The 14,478-nt window shown below is 32.3% G+C and overlaps 1 protein-coding gene across 3 annotated transcripts in view; it reads right to left on the bottom strand.

Moving 5' to 3' along the window:
• The window catches only part of LOC111085045 (zinc finger protein aebp2-like), a 116,734-nt gene that overhangs the window by 8,546 nt on the left and 93,710 nt on the right, over positions 1-14,478 (bottom strand). For 2 of the 3 annotated variants that reach the window (XM_022382067.1, XM_022382066.1), the window contains exons 4-5: positions 4,137-4,264; positions 581-648 (exon numbers count right to left, since the gene is read on the bottom strand). In XM_022382067.1, the coding sequence (XP_022237775.1) occupies positions 581-648; positions 4,137-4,264 (196 nt within the window). Of the gene's footprint in view, positions 1-580; positions 649-4,136; positions 4,265-14,029; positions 14,077-14,478 lie in introns of those variants that run through there. The other variant, XM_022382068.1, reaches the window with a different exon arrangement.

Here is a 14,478-nt window from a genome sequence, read left to right as displayed (position 1 = left end):
AACGTGACGAGACAAGAGGGTAATGAGTAATTGAACTGCAGTCAGAGAGAATATTGTTAAGCATGTGAGAAGTTCGTTGAGAAATATAGTGTTTGTTACAGAGCGACTGTTGAAATTAAGTGTATCGTAAAGTTGTATTCAGAAAGAATAAACCAGTTTTATTTAAGAAAGGACTTGTGTCACTAAAGTCTTGTCAGAACGAATTTACGGAAAATTAACTAACGAACGGAGATGTAACAATATACTAAACATTTATACCATGAAGATTTCATAACCTCTCAAATGACTACAAATTGAGGAAAAAAAAGAGTCAAATCATCATTTAGAAACAAAAAAGTACAACAAAATTATACTAAAAAAACCAAACAAAATACCATGTACTTTATTTAGTCTAGTAATGGACTAAATCTATAATGACATAAAAATATTAAAGAAAAAGATAACAATTCTGGGTCACAAATATCAGTATTTGTTTCTTTCACATTCCTTGGTTAGATATATTCTGTATAGCATACCAGAAAAAAAATTAACCTCAAGTAATATACCGGTTTCTTTTCAATAAAAAATATAACACACTTACATCTGTTCTGGTAACCAATGCAACAACATTGTGATTTTCCCAGACTTTTCTACTCGTTGCCCCTGAACCTAAAAATCAAAATTAGAAATGACTGAATGGTAATAAGATAGCAGTATATCTTAAACAGAAAAAATACACAACAACTAACTTAGACAGAAATAAAACCTAGGTAAAGTTGAAATGCTATTAAACAGTTTTCTTAGAAAATCCATGTTGGGATAGTAAAGAATGATGCTATTACATATGCACATTAATATTAACTGTTGCCTTTTACGTAGAAAAATACTGGATCTATTGCCTTTGGTCTTTATAACTAAATGTTATACAGGTACAAGTTATCTTCTACAACTACTATATCTAAAAGAAAGGAATATACACTACTGATTTGTATTTAAAAAGATTACTTGATCTACTGTCCTTGCATTTTTATCACTAACAGTGATAAACCAGTATATTACAACTTATATAGACTCCTTAATATATAGGATTTGGTAATTCTAATGAAAAGGGAATGTTAGAATGACCTTTTCTGACAGGGACATCACATTCACTTCACACATCTGCATTGTAAATCTTTAAAAGATAAGAATGCTGTATGTTCACACAAGTTCTTTGTTGAATGCAAAAGACAAGTATATTTGCAGCAAAGAATCATTAAGTCTGAATTGATTTTTGAAAACATATTTAAGACCCACAGCTGCAAAAAAGTAGGATATTTTATTCAAAATTTGGCAGAAACAAAATTATGAAACATATAATCAAAAAAGTGCAATAGTAATTATTTGTAAACAGTTTGGCTACATTAGTTGAACTGATTTCAACTCAACTTTCAGGTTTTCAATCGGATACCAGGAAGCATGGAAACAGTAGTAACTGGCAGAGTATGTGATGAACACAAAAAACAAAAGAAAAGAACATGCCATATTTGCTATGTTTGTCGTCTTTGTGATCCATTACCCTCATGCACTGTACCTATGATGCATATTAACTACAATAGAAAGCATAAAAGTAGTCAGTTGTGAAATCAGTAATAAATAAAAAAGGTGCAGCTATATATAAGAGCCGAGTGGTGCCGGGTCTTAATAAAATCTACTTAAAGAGATGAACAACTTTAATTCTTAAAACCAGAGATTTATTATAAGATAAGTAAGAACCAAAGTCATGGTGTATTCTACTGGCAGTAATATGCCTGTGGGTTAGTAAAAATCCAAGAAAGGAGAGGTGGCAAAATAATTGTGGATCACAAATCTGAACGTGCTTTTTTTTCTAATAACAATTCCTCATAGATTACAGTTACATACATTTTTAAAAGTCAGTTCAGACTTTCTAATCTTTTCTGGCATAATTACAGAATTCTTAACCTGTTGAGATCACCAATTGTTTATAAATATATCTGTCTTTTATGTTCAATAGACTATGTTGTCTTTAACACTAGAAGTCTACAAAAAGAATTATCGAATAGGGAACATTCCCATCTTATAACAACTCACCAGTTTTTGCACAAAAGTAAGATGAATGATAGATCTGTCACAAAGGAGCATTTTAACAATCTTTTATCAGCATTGAACAAAGCAAGACGTCTCTTTTGAGTCAAACGAAAATCACACATACAAAACTGAAAGACAGCTAAATTCCCACATATATGTATATACATGTATGTGAAGTTATTTTTTCACCTCAAACTTGTGCATTTTCATCACAGGTTTGAAGAGTTTTTCTATACTTATGTACTATGAACTATCTAATACTAACTTTTATATCTGGAAATTAAACATATGATAAGTTTTCACATTAGAAAGGTGTACTTTGTTGTCAGTCTATGCAACCTCTAATGCAGTGGTTCTTAACCTTTTTTTGTTCCATGCCCCACCTCAACACCTCAAAAAATTTGATGCCCCCTTAATATAAAAACAAATTTGATGTTGAAAAGGTATAATAATATAATGTAAAATTTTGAAATTTAGTTTTGAGTCATGGAATGTTTTTCGCTCTTCACACCTAAATGAAAATTTTTTCTTAATGTAGTATTTTCAAATTGCCCCCCTATGGGGCGTGCGCCCCCACGTTCAGAATCACTGCTCCAATGTTAGCAAATAGGCTACTTTTTTATTGAGAATTTTTTCTTTAAGTAAACAAAATCCCTAATTTTGAGCTGATAAACTATAGAGAAAGTAGCTAGTCAAAAAGCTACTCTTTTCCGACTGAATAGTGGGATTCGACCATCACTCTTATAACGCACCAACGGATTAAATTTTTGCGTAACGCGATGCGAACCTTGAACACTTAAGTTCGCAGTCCAGGACACTAACCCCTAGCCATGCCCAGCCAATCTACTTAGATGACTGTAAAGTATGAATAAGCCTAACATCAATCTTAAGCGCAGTTTGATTGTTTGTTTTGTTTTTTTAATTAAAATATTTCGAAAAGTTTATATTTTACCTCTCTATAATGTTTTAACTACTTGTTGATGGCTGACAGTTGTTAGTCTTAAAAGTGCAACGTAATATTACAATATAGCTTAAATGTTCTGAATAACAACTAAAGGCCTGCGTATACTAAGCAAGCTTCCACAACAATGTTACCTGATACATGTTGGAAAGTTTATATGATCTTAAACTGATTAGAATGTGCAATTACGTCACATTCACCAAGAATATGCTTAAGTACACTAGACATAGTACGGGTTCAAAAAATTAGCATGTTCTTTTATATGAGCCAGAGACTGAGATCAAATATCAACCAAGCGGGATCCCCAAGTAAATTTCTAATAATTTTGTAAACGTTTGTGTCTTTTCAAATCATTATCCAGTATTGAAGTTACTGAGTTTTGAGTATTGTTCAAAAACTGGTAACACGTTTCATGAACACTTTACCTCCAGTCAATCAAAGAAGAATGTAGATCATAACAAAACACACTACTTGTCACAAAACGGCTACCATAAACAATAAGAATTGTTCTGGAAACATTTTGTATGTGTATGCCAGAAGGTGTCTGAAGCAAGTACAGTGCATGCTGGATTTATCAGAATTTCCTGCATCGATAAAAAAACTAAGAACTGCATTTGAAGTTAGTAGAACTAGGATAGTAATATGAACTGTGAATTTTCATTTTAAAACAATAATGGATCTGTCGTCGTTTTTTTATTATTATTATCATAAACAATGTTATGTTCTGATACTAGTCGAGTACAAATATCCACAGTTAACCTTTACCTAAAATAACAATAATAAATATACAGTGAGACAAATATCAAATATTATCTTTTCTTTAACACAGTAATGGATATTTTTATCATCGTATTTTCGTGAACAATAAACAGTGATAGAAGTGTTAACCACACATTTGCCCGTTTCATTCATCGTATTAACTTGTACGGCTAACAACAACAGAAATATGAACTGAAAACTAAAATATAAAAAATATTTGTATCCCCCCCCTGAACAAAGATGGTAGCAAAAAATGTAATACCTCACAGAGACATGAAAGTTAACAGGACAAAACAAATACAATACCGTAGAAAAAAGTACAGTGGAATCTAATAGATCTAAGACTTACAATACTACGGAATGTTATTGTTCCAGGTGTCTCCTGTACGTCCACCTGAGTAGCTGCATTCAGTTCCATAAGTTCGTGTTGCACATGTTCCATTACCCCAGCATCGAAAAAATCTTCCGTTTTGACAGCTTAAAAACACATAAAGAATTATTTGTTTAAAAACTAATTTTAATTCATTTTTAATATACATAGATATTGTATTTAGGTTTACAGCTGCTTTTGTGGATACGAAAATATTAATTTGTGGGGACGGCTTACGGAAATATTATATAAAAGTTTAATAATATACGAATAAAAAACTGTGTTCGTCACCATAATTTAATAAATAATTAATATGTATATATTTACTACAATAAAAATCTAAAAAATTATACAGTAACATAACAGTGGATTTTAGATTTATAAATAAAAATGTCATAGAAACTTTAACCAAACTTATATTACTCTTAATAGATGGCGCAACAGGAGTGTCAAGTGTCCCTTAAAAGTTTTAAATTGTTCGAAAATGAGAGGGTAAGGATCATATTCATATGTCATACATTACATTTTATTAACGCCTTGAAAAATTAAATGTCTTTCTTGAACTTTTAACTGTAAAAATGTGATGGCATTCTACAAAATTGTTTTCATATTAAAAGCTTAAATCAACATTACAGTTCATGATGTGAATTATAATATTTAATCATGTTGAAAACTTCCCATGAACGATATTTCAATAAATACAGTAACAGGTTTTTTTTTGCACTTCAAATACTTACAAACCAGTTTCTCTACTCTTTTCTTTTCTTTTTTTTTAAATTAGTATAAAATATTAGCCCTTAGCTACGGGTTCAAAGGCCATCCTCATGATTCACTGAGGCTCTAATTGACAGATCAAGCTCCTCCATTATCTAGTATTACCTCTATAGCTGTTCTGGGCGGAGTGTGGTTTCTTACCTCAAAAAATAAATATATATAAGAAGTTAGAGAACACCTGCCCGTGGTACTTGAGCAGTGTGTAAAATTTGATCCTGCTAGCTTTTGAATGGAAGTATGAAAACAGTTTCTAACATGGCATCCTCGGGATCCCGTGGGAGCTAGAAATACTAAACACAGTACCAGATTCGGGTTCGGTGACTCTGAAAACCTACACTTACACCATCAACATTACTGGGTAACCTTCGGGCGTTTTAGTCCACCTTGGTAACCCATTGGTAGGGAGACTACGTCATACAGATAACGACACCCCCGAGTTCGCCTAACAAATTTGGCCCTGCTAATTCCAGAACTGTGTGAGGGAGTTAGTTGGAAATATATGCAAAGCTACGTGCTGAGTTAACGTACGATATTAAATCATACACTTACAGAGTTGTTATGTTTCTCTACTCTTTCTTTAAAGGTTATGTGGTACACTTACATATCTGTTATATTCTTCCATTCATTCTTTACAAGGTTACGCAATACACTTACAGACTTATTATTTTTCTCCATTCTTAAATTATAAAACTGAATAATAACCACTGACTTTAAACATTCGTTCTGAAATAAAAAAAAGTATACTAATTATATTAAGAAAACATTTCTGACGTAAAAATGATCATTGAAATGGCCAAAACTGACAAAGAGAGTTAAAATAGATAGAAGTTATAAAATGAGTGTAGCTGATAATACCGTCATAAAGTCAGTTACAATCCTTATCAGTACCTGGGCCTACATTTTGTGCATGCTACCCCAAAGTATAAAAGTGAATTAAGTAAATCAAATTAGCATTAAAAAAATTCTGTATGATACATCAATGTATATAAGCGAAATAAATGAGTGTATGGAAGTGAAATAAAGTAAATACACATTCAGAAACTTGACAGCTGTGGGCCCCCTGCACCTCACAGAGTGATTCAAAGGACCACTTCTGTGTTTTTCATCTGGGGGGATTAAGTTTTACTTCTATAGTTTGACATCCTAGATTAGAAACAGAGCTGTTTAGATGGTCACATGACTTTTATTTGCGCATGCACAACACAATAGAGCAACCATCCGATCCTGTCACTAGGGTAAACCTTATAGGGGGATTTTGTTTTTACCGGAGGCAGAGAAGTTGCTTGTAATAGTCGTATGATGGTATTATAAATATTCAACGATCAATATTGAACTTAAGTATTGGAGATCGAACTGAACTCCAGGCTTAACATAAGTTTATTTTACTAAATAGCGTATTTTGAAAAACAGTTTCGGGCCTGTGATAAACGTACCACTACGGTTGTACACTTGTATCAGATGTTACATAATTAATGATTAATGCATTCCATACAAATGAATATTAGTTTGCAAGTAATTTGCAATTTAAAGTGTTATAGGTAATATATATATATATATATATATTAATTAATTTCCTTACTCCCAAACTGACCCGACAGAAGACAAGAGAAAGTCTCCTATTATGAGTCTTTAATGTTATAAAGAAGACAGATAATCAGACTTTTAGTTTTTGTTTACTTTGTCAAAAACGAACAGACGTTCTATATCAGTCCTTTAGAAGGTTTTGATATGTTTTATTTTTATCGTGTAAGACCATGTGATTGGTAGATATTAGATGAAATTACGTTGCTGTGTCACGTTCGCTAAGTTTAGTAATACCAGAGATTCACTGATTGGTAAATAATATACAGACAGTCACTCATAGTGCGAAAGAAGCAGTGGAAAACATTGTAAAACCTTACCCAGTTCCTTGCTTGCTTAAATTGGAACGCTAAGGGTTTCTAGTATGACAGCTGCTGGATAGGTAATACAAACGCTGGATTTTTTATGTGTAATTACACAATGGGTTCAGTGCATTGAACCAAACCAATGCAGATGAGAAATACGTTAGCAATCATTAACAACATATACGTATATTTGTGTGAACTGTAACTAGTATTGTCAGAGCATACCAGATTCAAATAAGCATAATTTTATTACTGAAAAAGTTGTTAATTGCCTCCATTCATGTATTCCCTGAGGGATGACGTCATCCATGGTAGCTACCCATGCGTAAGGAAAATAAGCCACACACGATTCAGAGTACCGTATCATCTACAATTCCATTGAATTCAAAAATACTTAAGAGACTGAAGAAGCAGTCACTATGACAATTAATCTGATCTACTTATGTTGCCATGGATACCGGATTGGACACGTATAGTATTGTTAGTAAATAGTCTGGTTATATAGTTATATAAGTATAACGACTCTGTGGGAAAATATATTCTCTTCGCGTGAATGAGAGACGAAATAATTAATAGTTATATAGTAATTGAAAATCTAAGAAACATGGGTAATTGTAAGTTATCTAATGTTGGTTTTTTGACCGCAGTTAGAACAAAATCATATATACAAGAACGTAAACACACACACCACACACTGTCCATTTTTTAGAGCCTAACAAACACGTATTTCTAAATACTCAATTCATTTGCACATAAAAAACAGACTGAACAAGTAACGTGTCAGGTGAGCCCTATGAATGCAAAAATCTATCATATTATAGTTAGACGAAAAAGCATTGGGTTAAATCAAGGTTATATATCTGACCTTCTGTCTTGCAGAAATCATGCTTGATGGCTATAAACAGTCGCAATCGAAACAAAATACTCTGCCACGAAAAATAATATATTAGCTAACAACCATTGGTGACATTTCAGTGGGAAAACAACTGAACAATATTTTAAAGTGTAATTAACGACGGACTGTTTCCATCAAAATTTGTCAGGATTCGACTATCTTTACAAAATAATAACCGAAGGATATTACAAATCAAAAAGTCATATAACGGCCAAAAACCAGTCAAACAAACCATTTATCTCAGTTGCAAACTAGAAAACACAGCTTCAGCAGTGTTTAAAGCCCAAACTGCGAACAATGAATGAGTGGAAGTGTGTAATATGGTCTATGATTTGGGTTTCACTCTTGTCTATACTGATGGTACTGTAAAATATACAGAGAAAAACGTTCTCCGGTGGGACAGCGGTAAGTCTTCGGATTTACAATGTTAAAATCAAGGATTTGATTCCCCTCGGTTGACACAGCAGATAGACCATGTGGCTTTGCTAGAAGAAAACACACACACACACAGAGAAACCCACATGCCACACAACCCTGTCTGTGTGTTGCTTAGACAGTACGAACTGTTTGAAGTTGTGCAATAGTGATGGAAATGTTCTTGTAGCAAGGGTTGGGCTTTTTATACTTTATTTTTTAGCACGTCGAATGACTATTAAAGTGGCCTTGAATTTTATTGTCAGTAACAAAAGGAATTAGTCACTCTGTATGCAAAGTCAGAGTACGCTTTCCATATGAGATGCGTTTTTGAAAGAAGAAATATTTAAATTCTATACCCGATTCTTATCATCTTGTATTTTATATGATAAAGAACCTCGTACAAATATCGGGTTTTTACAGTTTACTCACACTTGTCCATATAGTTATGTTCCATATTTCTTATTCTTAATCTATTTAACCGTAACAATAAATTATAGTAATTAACCATTTCCAAAGAAAACACACAAGGGAAATGGGATATGAAACAGACAGAAAAATACTAATAAATTAATTATAAAATATTAAAGTTAAGTTTATTTTGAGAGCATAATATTTTAGCAAACCAGATGGAGCTGAAGAAAAATGTAGCGAAAGATCGAAAGTACTTTAAACGTTATATATTTAAAACAACTCCAAGAAAAACAAAGTTCAGTGTAACAGACATAAGAATTACAAATACATCCCCAAAACAGATAAAAATGTTATTTAAAAAAAGTTCCTGTTCATGCCCTAAAATTAGAGGCTCAAATAAAGTAAACCGTATACGACTGAAAATATTCTAATAAGAATTACGATACGTTCTTTCAAAAATTAGTCAAAATGTATGTATATCTTTCTATATGAAGCATCTACGGACAAAACAATTCCATCGACTCTTATGGAAGTTGTCTTCAGGTGAGTAGGTGGTATGTTTACGGACTTAGAACGCTAAAATCCGGTGTTGGATTTCCTGTGAATGACAGAGCGCAGAGAGACCATTGTGTTTAGCATTGCGATAAAGAAAAACAGTCAACCAACAATGATGCAGTCAATGATGGAACTGATAATAGATATTAAATCAACAGTTTATTCTGGGTGAATTTTATTTAAAAAAATAACTTTTCTGATAATAGAATTAGCATCTTCGTGATAAAGTTATGATTAATATTAAAATTCCTGTTCCATTTCTCCTATATGGTTCAACTGAATGGCTTCCGCATCATCGGACAAAGATACGTCACCATGGTTACTCAACTAACAACCGTTCCGCCAACCCAACTTCTCTTAAGCTCCTGTCACAAAGGAAAATCCGGAACCTATTGTCTGTTCCATGTAATTTGAGTTTCTCTTCCATGATTTAGCTTTTTATCTTTGTCTGTAACCATGCAATGCTACGAAGAACTTGTATCATCATGATTACTTATTTACGTATGCATTAATATGTGCGTGTGTGTGCATATGTCCGACAATATTCAAGTTTCAGGCTTATTCCAAATAATGAAGTTTTCGCAGCTGCCTTGTCATCACCCACAACTCGTTTATCTAGGATCAAAGTCAATGCCTTTGCATACAGACTTCCTTATTGTAACGAAGTAGGCGTCATCCAATCATTTTCTATATGTCTTTTCTAGCTTTAAAACTGAAAAGGAACCACGTGAGTCGCTGTATAACAAATAATTACTAGAGCACAAGTTTACTATACAAGTTGTAATAAGGGGTATTATTATGACAGCCCTTGGCACGTGACGCCCAGTCTAAGCCACCAGCTGTCAACCTGCTGGATGTAATCACGTGATATGCGCTTCACTTGGCAAAGCGCCCAAGACACATTCACTCATTTATACTCAGCTGTCAAGGCTATGTATGGGTCTTCCTACTGACAGTAAAACACTGTCTTTTGTTTTTCGGATAGCGTTAAACATAAATTAGAAATAACACAAATCAACCTAGTAATAAGTATATCTAATTAAATATATGTAGCTGTTGATGGTCAAACTGGAAGGACGAATATTCTAACTAGAAAATTATTTATTATACAAGTATATTCAACGTCTCTCAGGTATATACAGTAGAATCACAACCATTCTAAGCTTAGTACTATCAGAATTAAAACAATTCTGAAAGTATAAACATGTGCACAACGAATGAATCGAAGAAACAAAAGTTAGAATATTTTGTATCTTTAACTCTACTATCCTACTCTTTGTACTATAGAAATATTGAAGTGTAATTCTAAAAGTTACAATCACAGTTTAAAATGTGTAACAAAGTTATCTGTGTAATTACAAAGGATAATAATTCAAAACAATTTACGTTTGCAGTCTCTGATTTCCACTATATCTGAAAAAATTGCGTGGACAACAGTGACAGCATAGATTAATGGATGTGTTATAGCTATTTGTCCAGGTGGCAAATACAGTTAACTTAAGATAGTTTCAACTCAATCTTGCTTCACTATGGCGAAATGAATTATACCTATACATTACATACAGATTTTAAACTAGTTCCTCATCCCCCCCCCCAAAAAAAACAAACTAGGAACATAGAGGAGGAACTCGAAGATGCTAGAACAAACTTCTGTGACGTCACTTTCCTAGCAATGATATCACCGCTACCACCTTGTGTGGCAAACACAACAGTTGAAGAACATTTTTCTTCTGTTGGAACAGCAAATTAAAACGTCTTTTTTTGAAGGTGTAAACGTAAGTTGTATGTGTGAATACTTTGAAAATACTATTAATGTGAGTGGGGAAATAAAATGAAATGTTGTATGATGATTATACAAATCATGAGCTAACTGGGGACAGTAGTTAATAGTGTTATAATTTAGGTTGAAAGACTTGCCGTTTTTGTTTTTAAAAATGTTAACATCAAATACTAAACGGGCCATTGCCAACACCACTGCTTAAACGGAAGGTCGATTCAAAATTTCCAACTACTGACAAAATTGTTTCCCATTGAGAAGCTCTTGCAAACTCGATTGAAACAATTAATTCAAAGATGAAAATCATAAACGAATTGTAAGTTTAGCCAGAAATCTGTTTTATTTAAAAACAGGTGACATTTGAATTTAAAAAGTCATACTGACAGTTCCATTCAGTATTGATTAATGTTCTAAAGACGTTAAACGTTGTAATGGTATTAACCATTTATTCGTATTATTTGCTTTGTTTACCTTGGAATACATAATAAAATGTAAACCTTATTCTCGGATTTAGTTTTACTTTAATAGCAAAAGTACATGACTGATAATTTGTATTATTTGCTTTACTGACCTCGCAACATAAATTAATATACTACTTATAGCCAAATTTAGTTTTATTTTCAATAACAGTAATAGCACATAACTAATAATTTGTACTTGCTTTACTGACCCTGCAATACAGATTAAATGTAAACCTTACAATCAGATTTATTTTTATTTTGAATTATATTAGTGCATGACTGATAATTGGCACTATTTGTTTTACTAAACTTACAATACATATTAAAAATAAGCCTTATACTCGGACTTATTTTAATTTTAACAACAATTGTACGTGAGAGATAATTTGTATTATTTGAGTGCTTTGGAATATATAACAAAATGAAATGTATATCAAAGTTCAATTTAATTCTTAATAATACGTGTACGTGACTTATATTTTGTATAATTTGCTTTAATGACACCCAAAACATATTCAATGTAAGCCTTATAGTCAGTTTCAATAATAGCATATTACTGATCATTTGCAATATTTGTTGTATTAGCCTTGCAATACATAATAAAATGTAGACTTATGCTTGAATTTCATTTCATTTCAATTATATTACTACATGACTGATAATTTGTATTATTTACTTTACAGACTTTGCAATACAAATTAAATACAAACCATATACCAAAATTTATTTTAGGTTTAATAATAATAATTGTAGATGACTGATAATTTATATGTCAAATATTTCCTATAACAAGTGGATGATTTCTTTTGTTTATTGTTAAGCACAAAGTTACACAATGGCTATCTGTGCTGTGCCATCATGGGTATCGAAATCCGATTTTTAGCGTTATAAGCGCTCAGACGTACCACTGAACTACCTTCACTTACAATGTAGAAAAAATATAAATTAGTAAGTTAGACTAAATTAAATTTAGCTTCACTTATAAAATCTATCTAGCATTTCAATACAGTAAAATGATTGGTTAAATGCAACTTTAAAATAACAATAACGTATAGTTTTCCTAATTACAATAAACTCGTATCGTGAAAAATGATCAAAAGAACGAAATAGTAAAATATATTTTATTTGAATCACATTATAACAAGTATTCAGTTACTTTAAATAAGAATTAGGTATACAATAGGCCTAATAATGTCTAATTTCGTTAAAAAGTAAATGTATTCACATTTTGTTGTAATATAATCATAAACTTTCATGTACGTAACCAAAATTCCTCGCATTATATTATAAATCTTTTGTTTCTCCAATAGTAAAATTATTACATGTAATCGTATTGCAAAAATGCAGTCCACAAAAAATACACTAACAGTGATCTCTTGTGTATAATTTTCAGTTAGATCCGATCCTTTCACTCCATTTAAACTTTTAGGGAATATTTCTTAGATCAGCTTTGCCCCTCTGATCCCCACACCCTTTCTACGTATTAATATAGCAACCCAAAAAATCGCTTGTACTTCTAGCCTGCTTGACTTATTATAACTTTAAAACATTACGTTGTCTATAATGTTCCAGAATTATTTACGAAAACAGTTCGTATACCTTTCTAAGCTCTTTTAAGTTTTAATTGACTTTTTCGTAAAACACTCTGACTTTCTATCAAATAGTGAAATATACTGGGATAAGTTACATCACGCTAACTTAACAATTTGTCCCGCTACACTACTTTATCTTCGTTTAAACACTAATTTAAATTCGCTAATTTTACTTTTCATCGCATCGAGATAAATCAACTGACTGTTTCTGTCCGTAATATTAGCCACTCATCATCAGTACAGTTATCGCCATCTGTGGTCAACTTTTTACTCTTTAAGATGGTGGTGTTTTAGTTCCCTGATGTGTGAAACTACTGCATTAAAAATGAGAAGGATTTGTTTTTAGCCATATATAACGTAAAGTAAGTGAGAAAGTTTGAGGTTCATTTTATATTTTCCTGAACAAAATATTGTTATTCACTAAGTAAAATCTAATCCCAATCTTGTTTAAATTGTTTGATTTGATGTATTCATACATGTATATATATTTACAACGCACCAACTAGGCGTAGCTGCAATAACGTTGAAGATATGAGAAAAAACAACAAAAACATGTTTGTGTTATTATAAAAAATCTTGAGACATTTCTAGCCTGACAATATTTTATTTTTCCTAAAATATGACTTAAAAAAAGTGAACATTTACAAACGATAATATTATGTAAAAACTTTTAGCGTACGAATAATACATGTTTTTGTCATTGTAAACCTTTAATACATAAAATAGAAACAGACATGTGCATTAGTACTGTTGCTGTTAGTCTGTTAAACAGTAAAATTTAAGTCAGGCTCAACTGTATGAGCTGATGGCAGCACAAAGGGTCGTAGAATGTAGTCCCCATAATTTGTGGCAATAATGGGACTATTAATTCCGCAGGATGTATAGAAGTCAGTACAGTAAACGACCCTTAATCCTGCCCCCACAGTAGTCCCAGCGTCACTACACGTGTTACTTTCCTGTTCAAAAATGGAGTTGGATCTGGTTCCTGTTATTTTGTTGTAGGGAAAAATGCTATTCATCTATAAAAGAAAGAAACTCCCCCACATGTCGTTGTTCTTCTAAACATGTTATAGCATCACTGCAGACGAGCTGTTTTATTCCAGGCTGTGAGCGGAATACACCTTAATGGGGCGTCTGGAATACAGGCTCACCTTAAAAGATATTAAAATATATTTTTGATCTTCTTTAAACATTTATGTGTAACTTAACAGATAGCATTCATTTCGCAATGGTGAAGAGAGATGAGTTGGTTTACGCTGTGTTTGGCTCCTGGAGAATATCGAGCATTTGAAACTCTGTGATTTGTTTCAAAGTGACACTTGAAACGAGAAACCACTGTACACAGTATAGACTGAATAATTGGTTACTTGCATTTCAAATCATATGATAGACCAGAAGATGCCTAGGTTTCATAAAGGAGAACTGGAAAGGAAACAGTGGTCCTCACACCAACATAGCAGCAATGACATTGCTACGGGATCTGGTAGTAAGATGATTTGTTTGTTTGTTTTGTTTTTGAATTTCGCGCAAAGCTACACGAGGGCTATCTAGAT

Source organism: Limulus polyphemus, unplaced genomic scaffold, assembly GCF_000517525.1.
Source record: "Limulus polyphemus unplaced genomic scaffold, Limulus_polyphemus-2.1.2 Scaffold214, whole genome shotgun sequence".
Lineage (NCBI taxonomy): Eukaryota > Metazoa > Arthropoda > Merostomata > Xiphosura > Limulidae > Limulus > Limulus polyphemus.
This window is presented reverse-complemented; position numbering and strand designations above follow the sequence as displayed.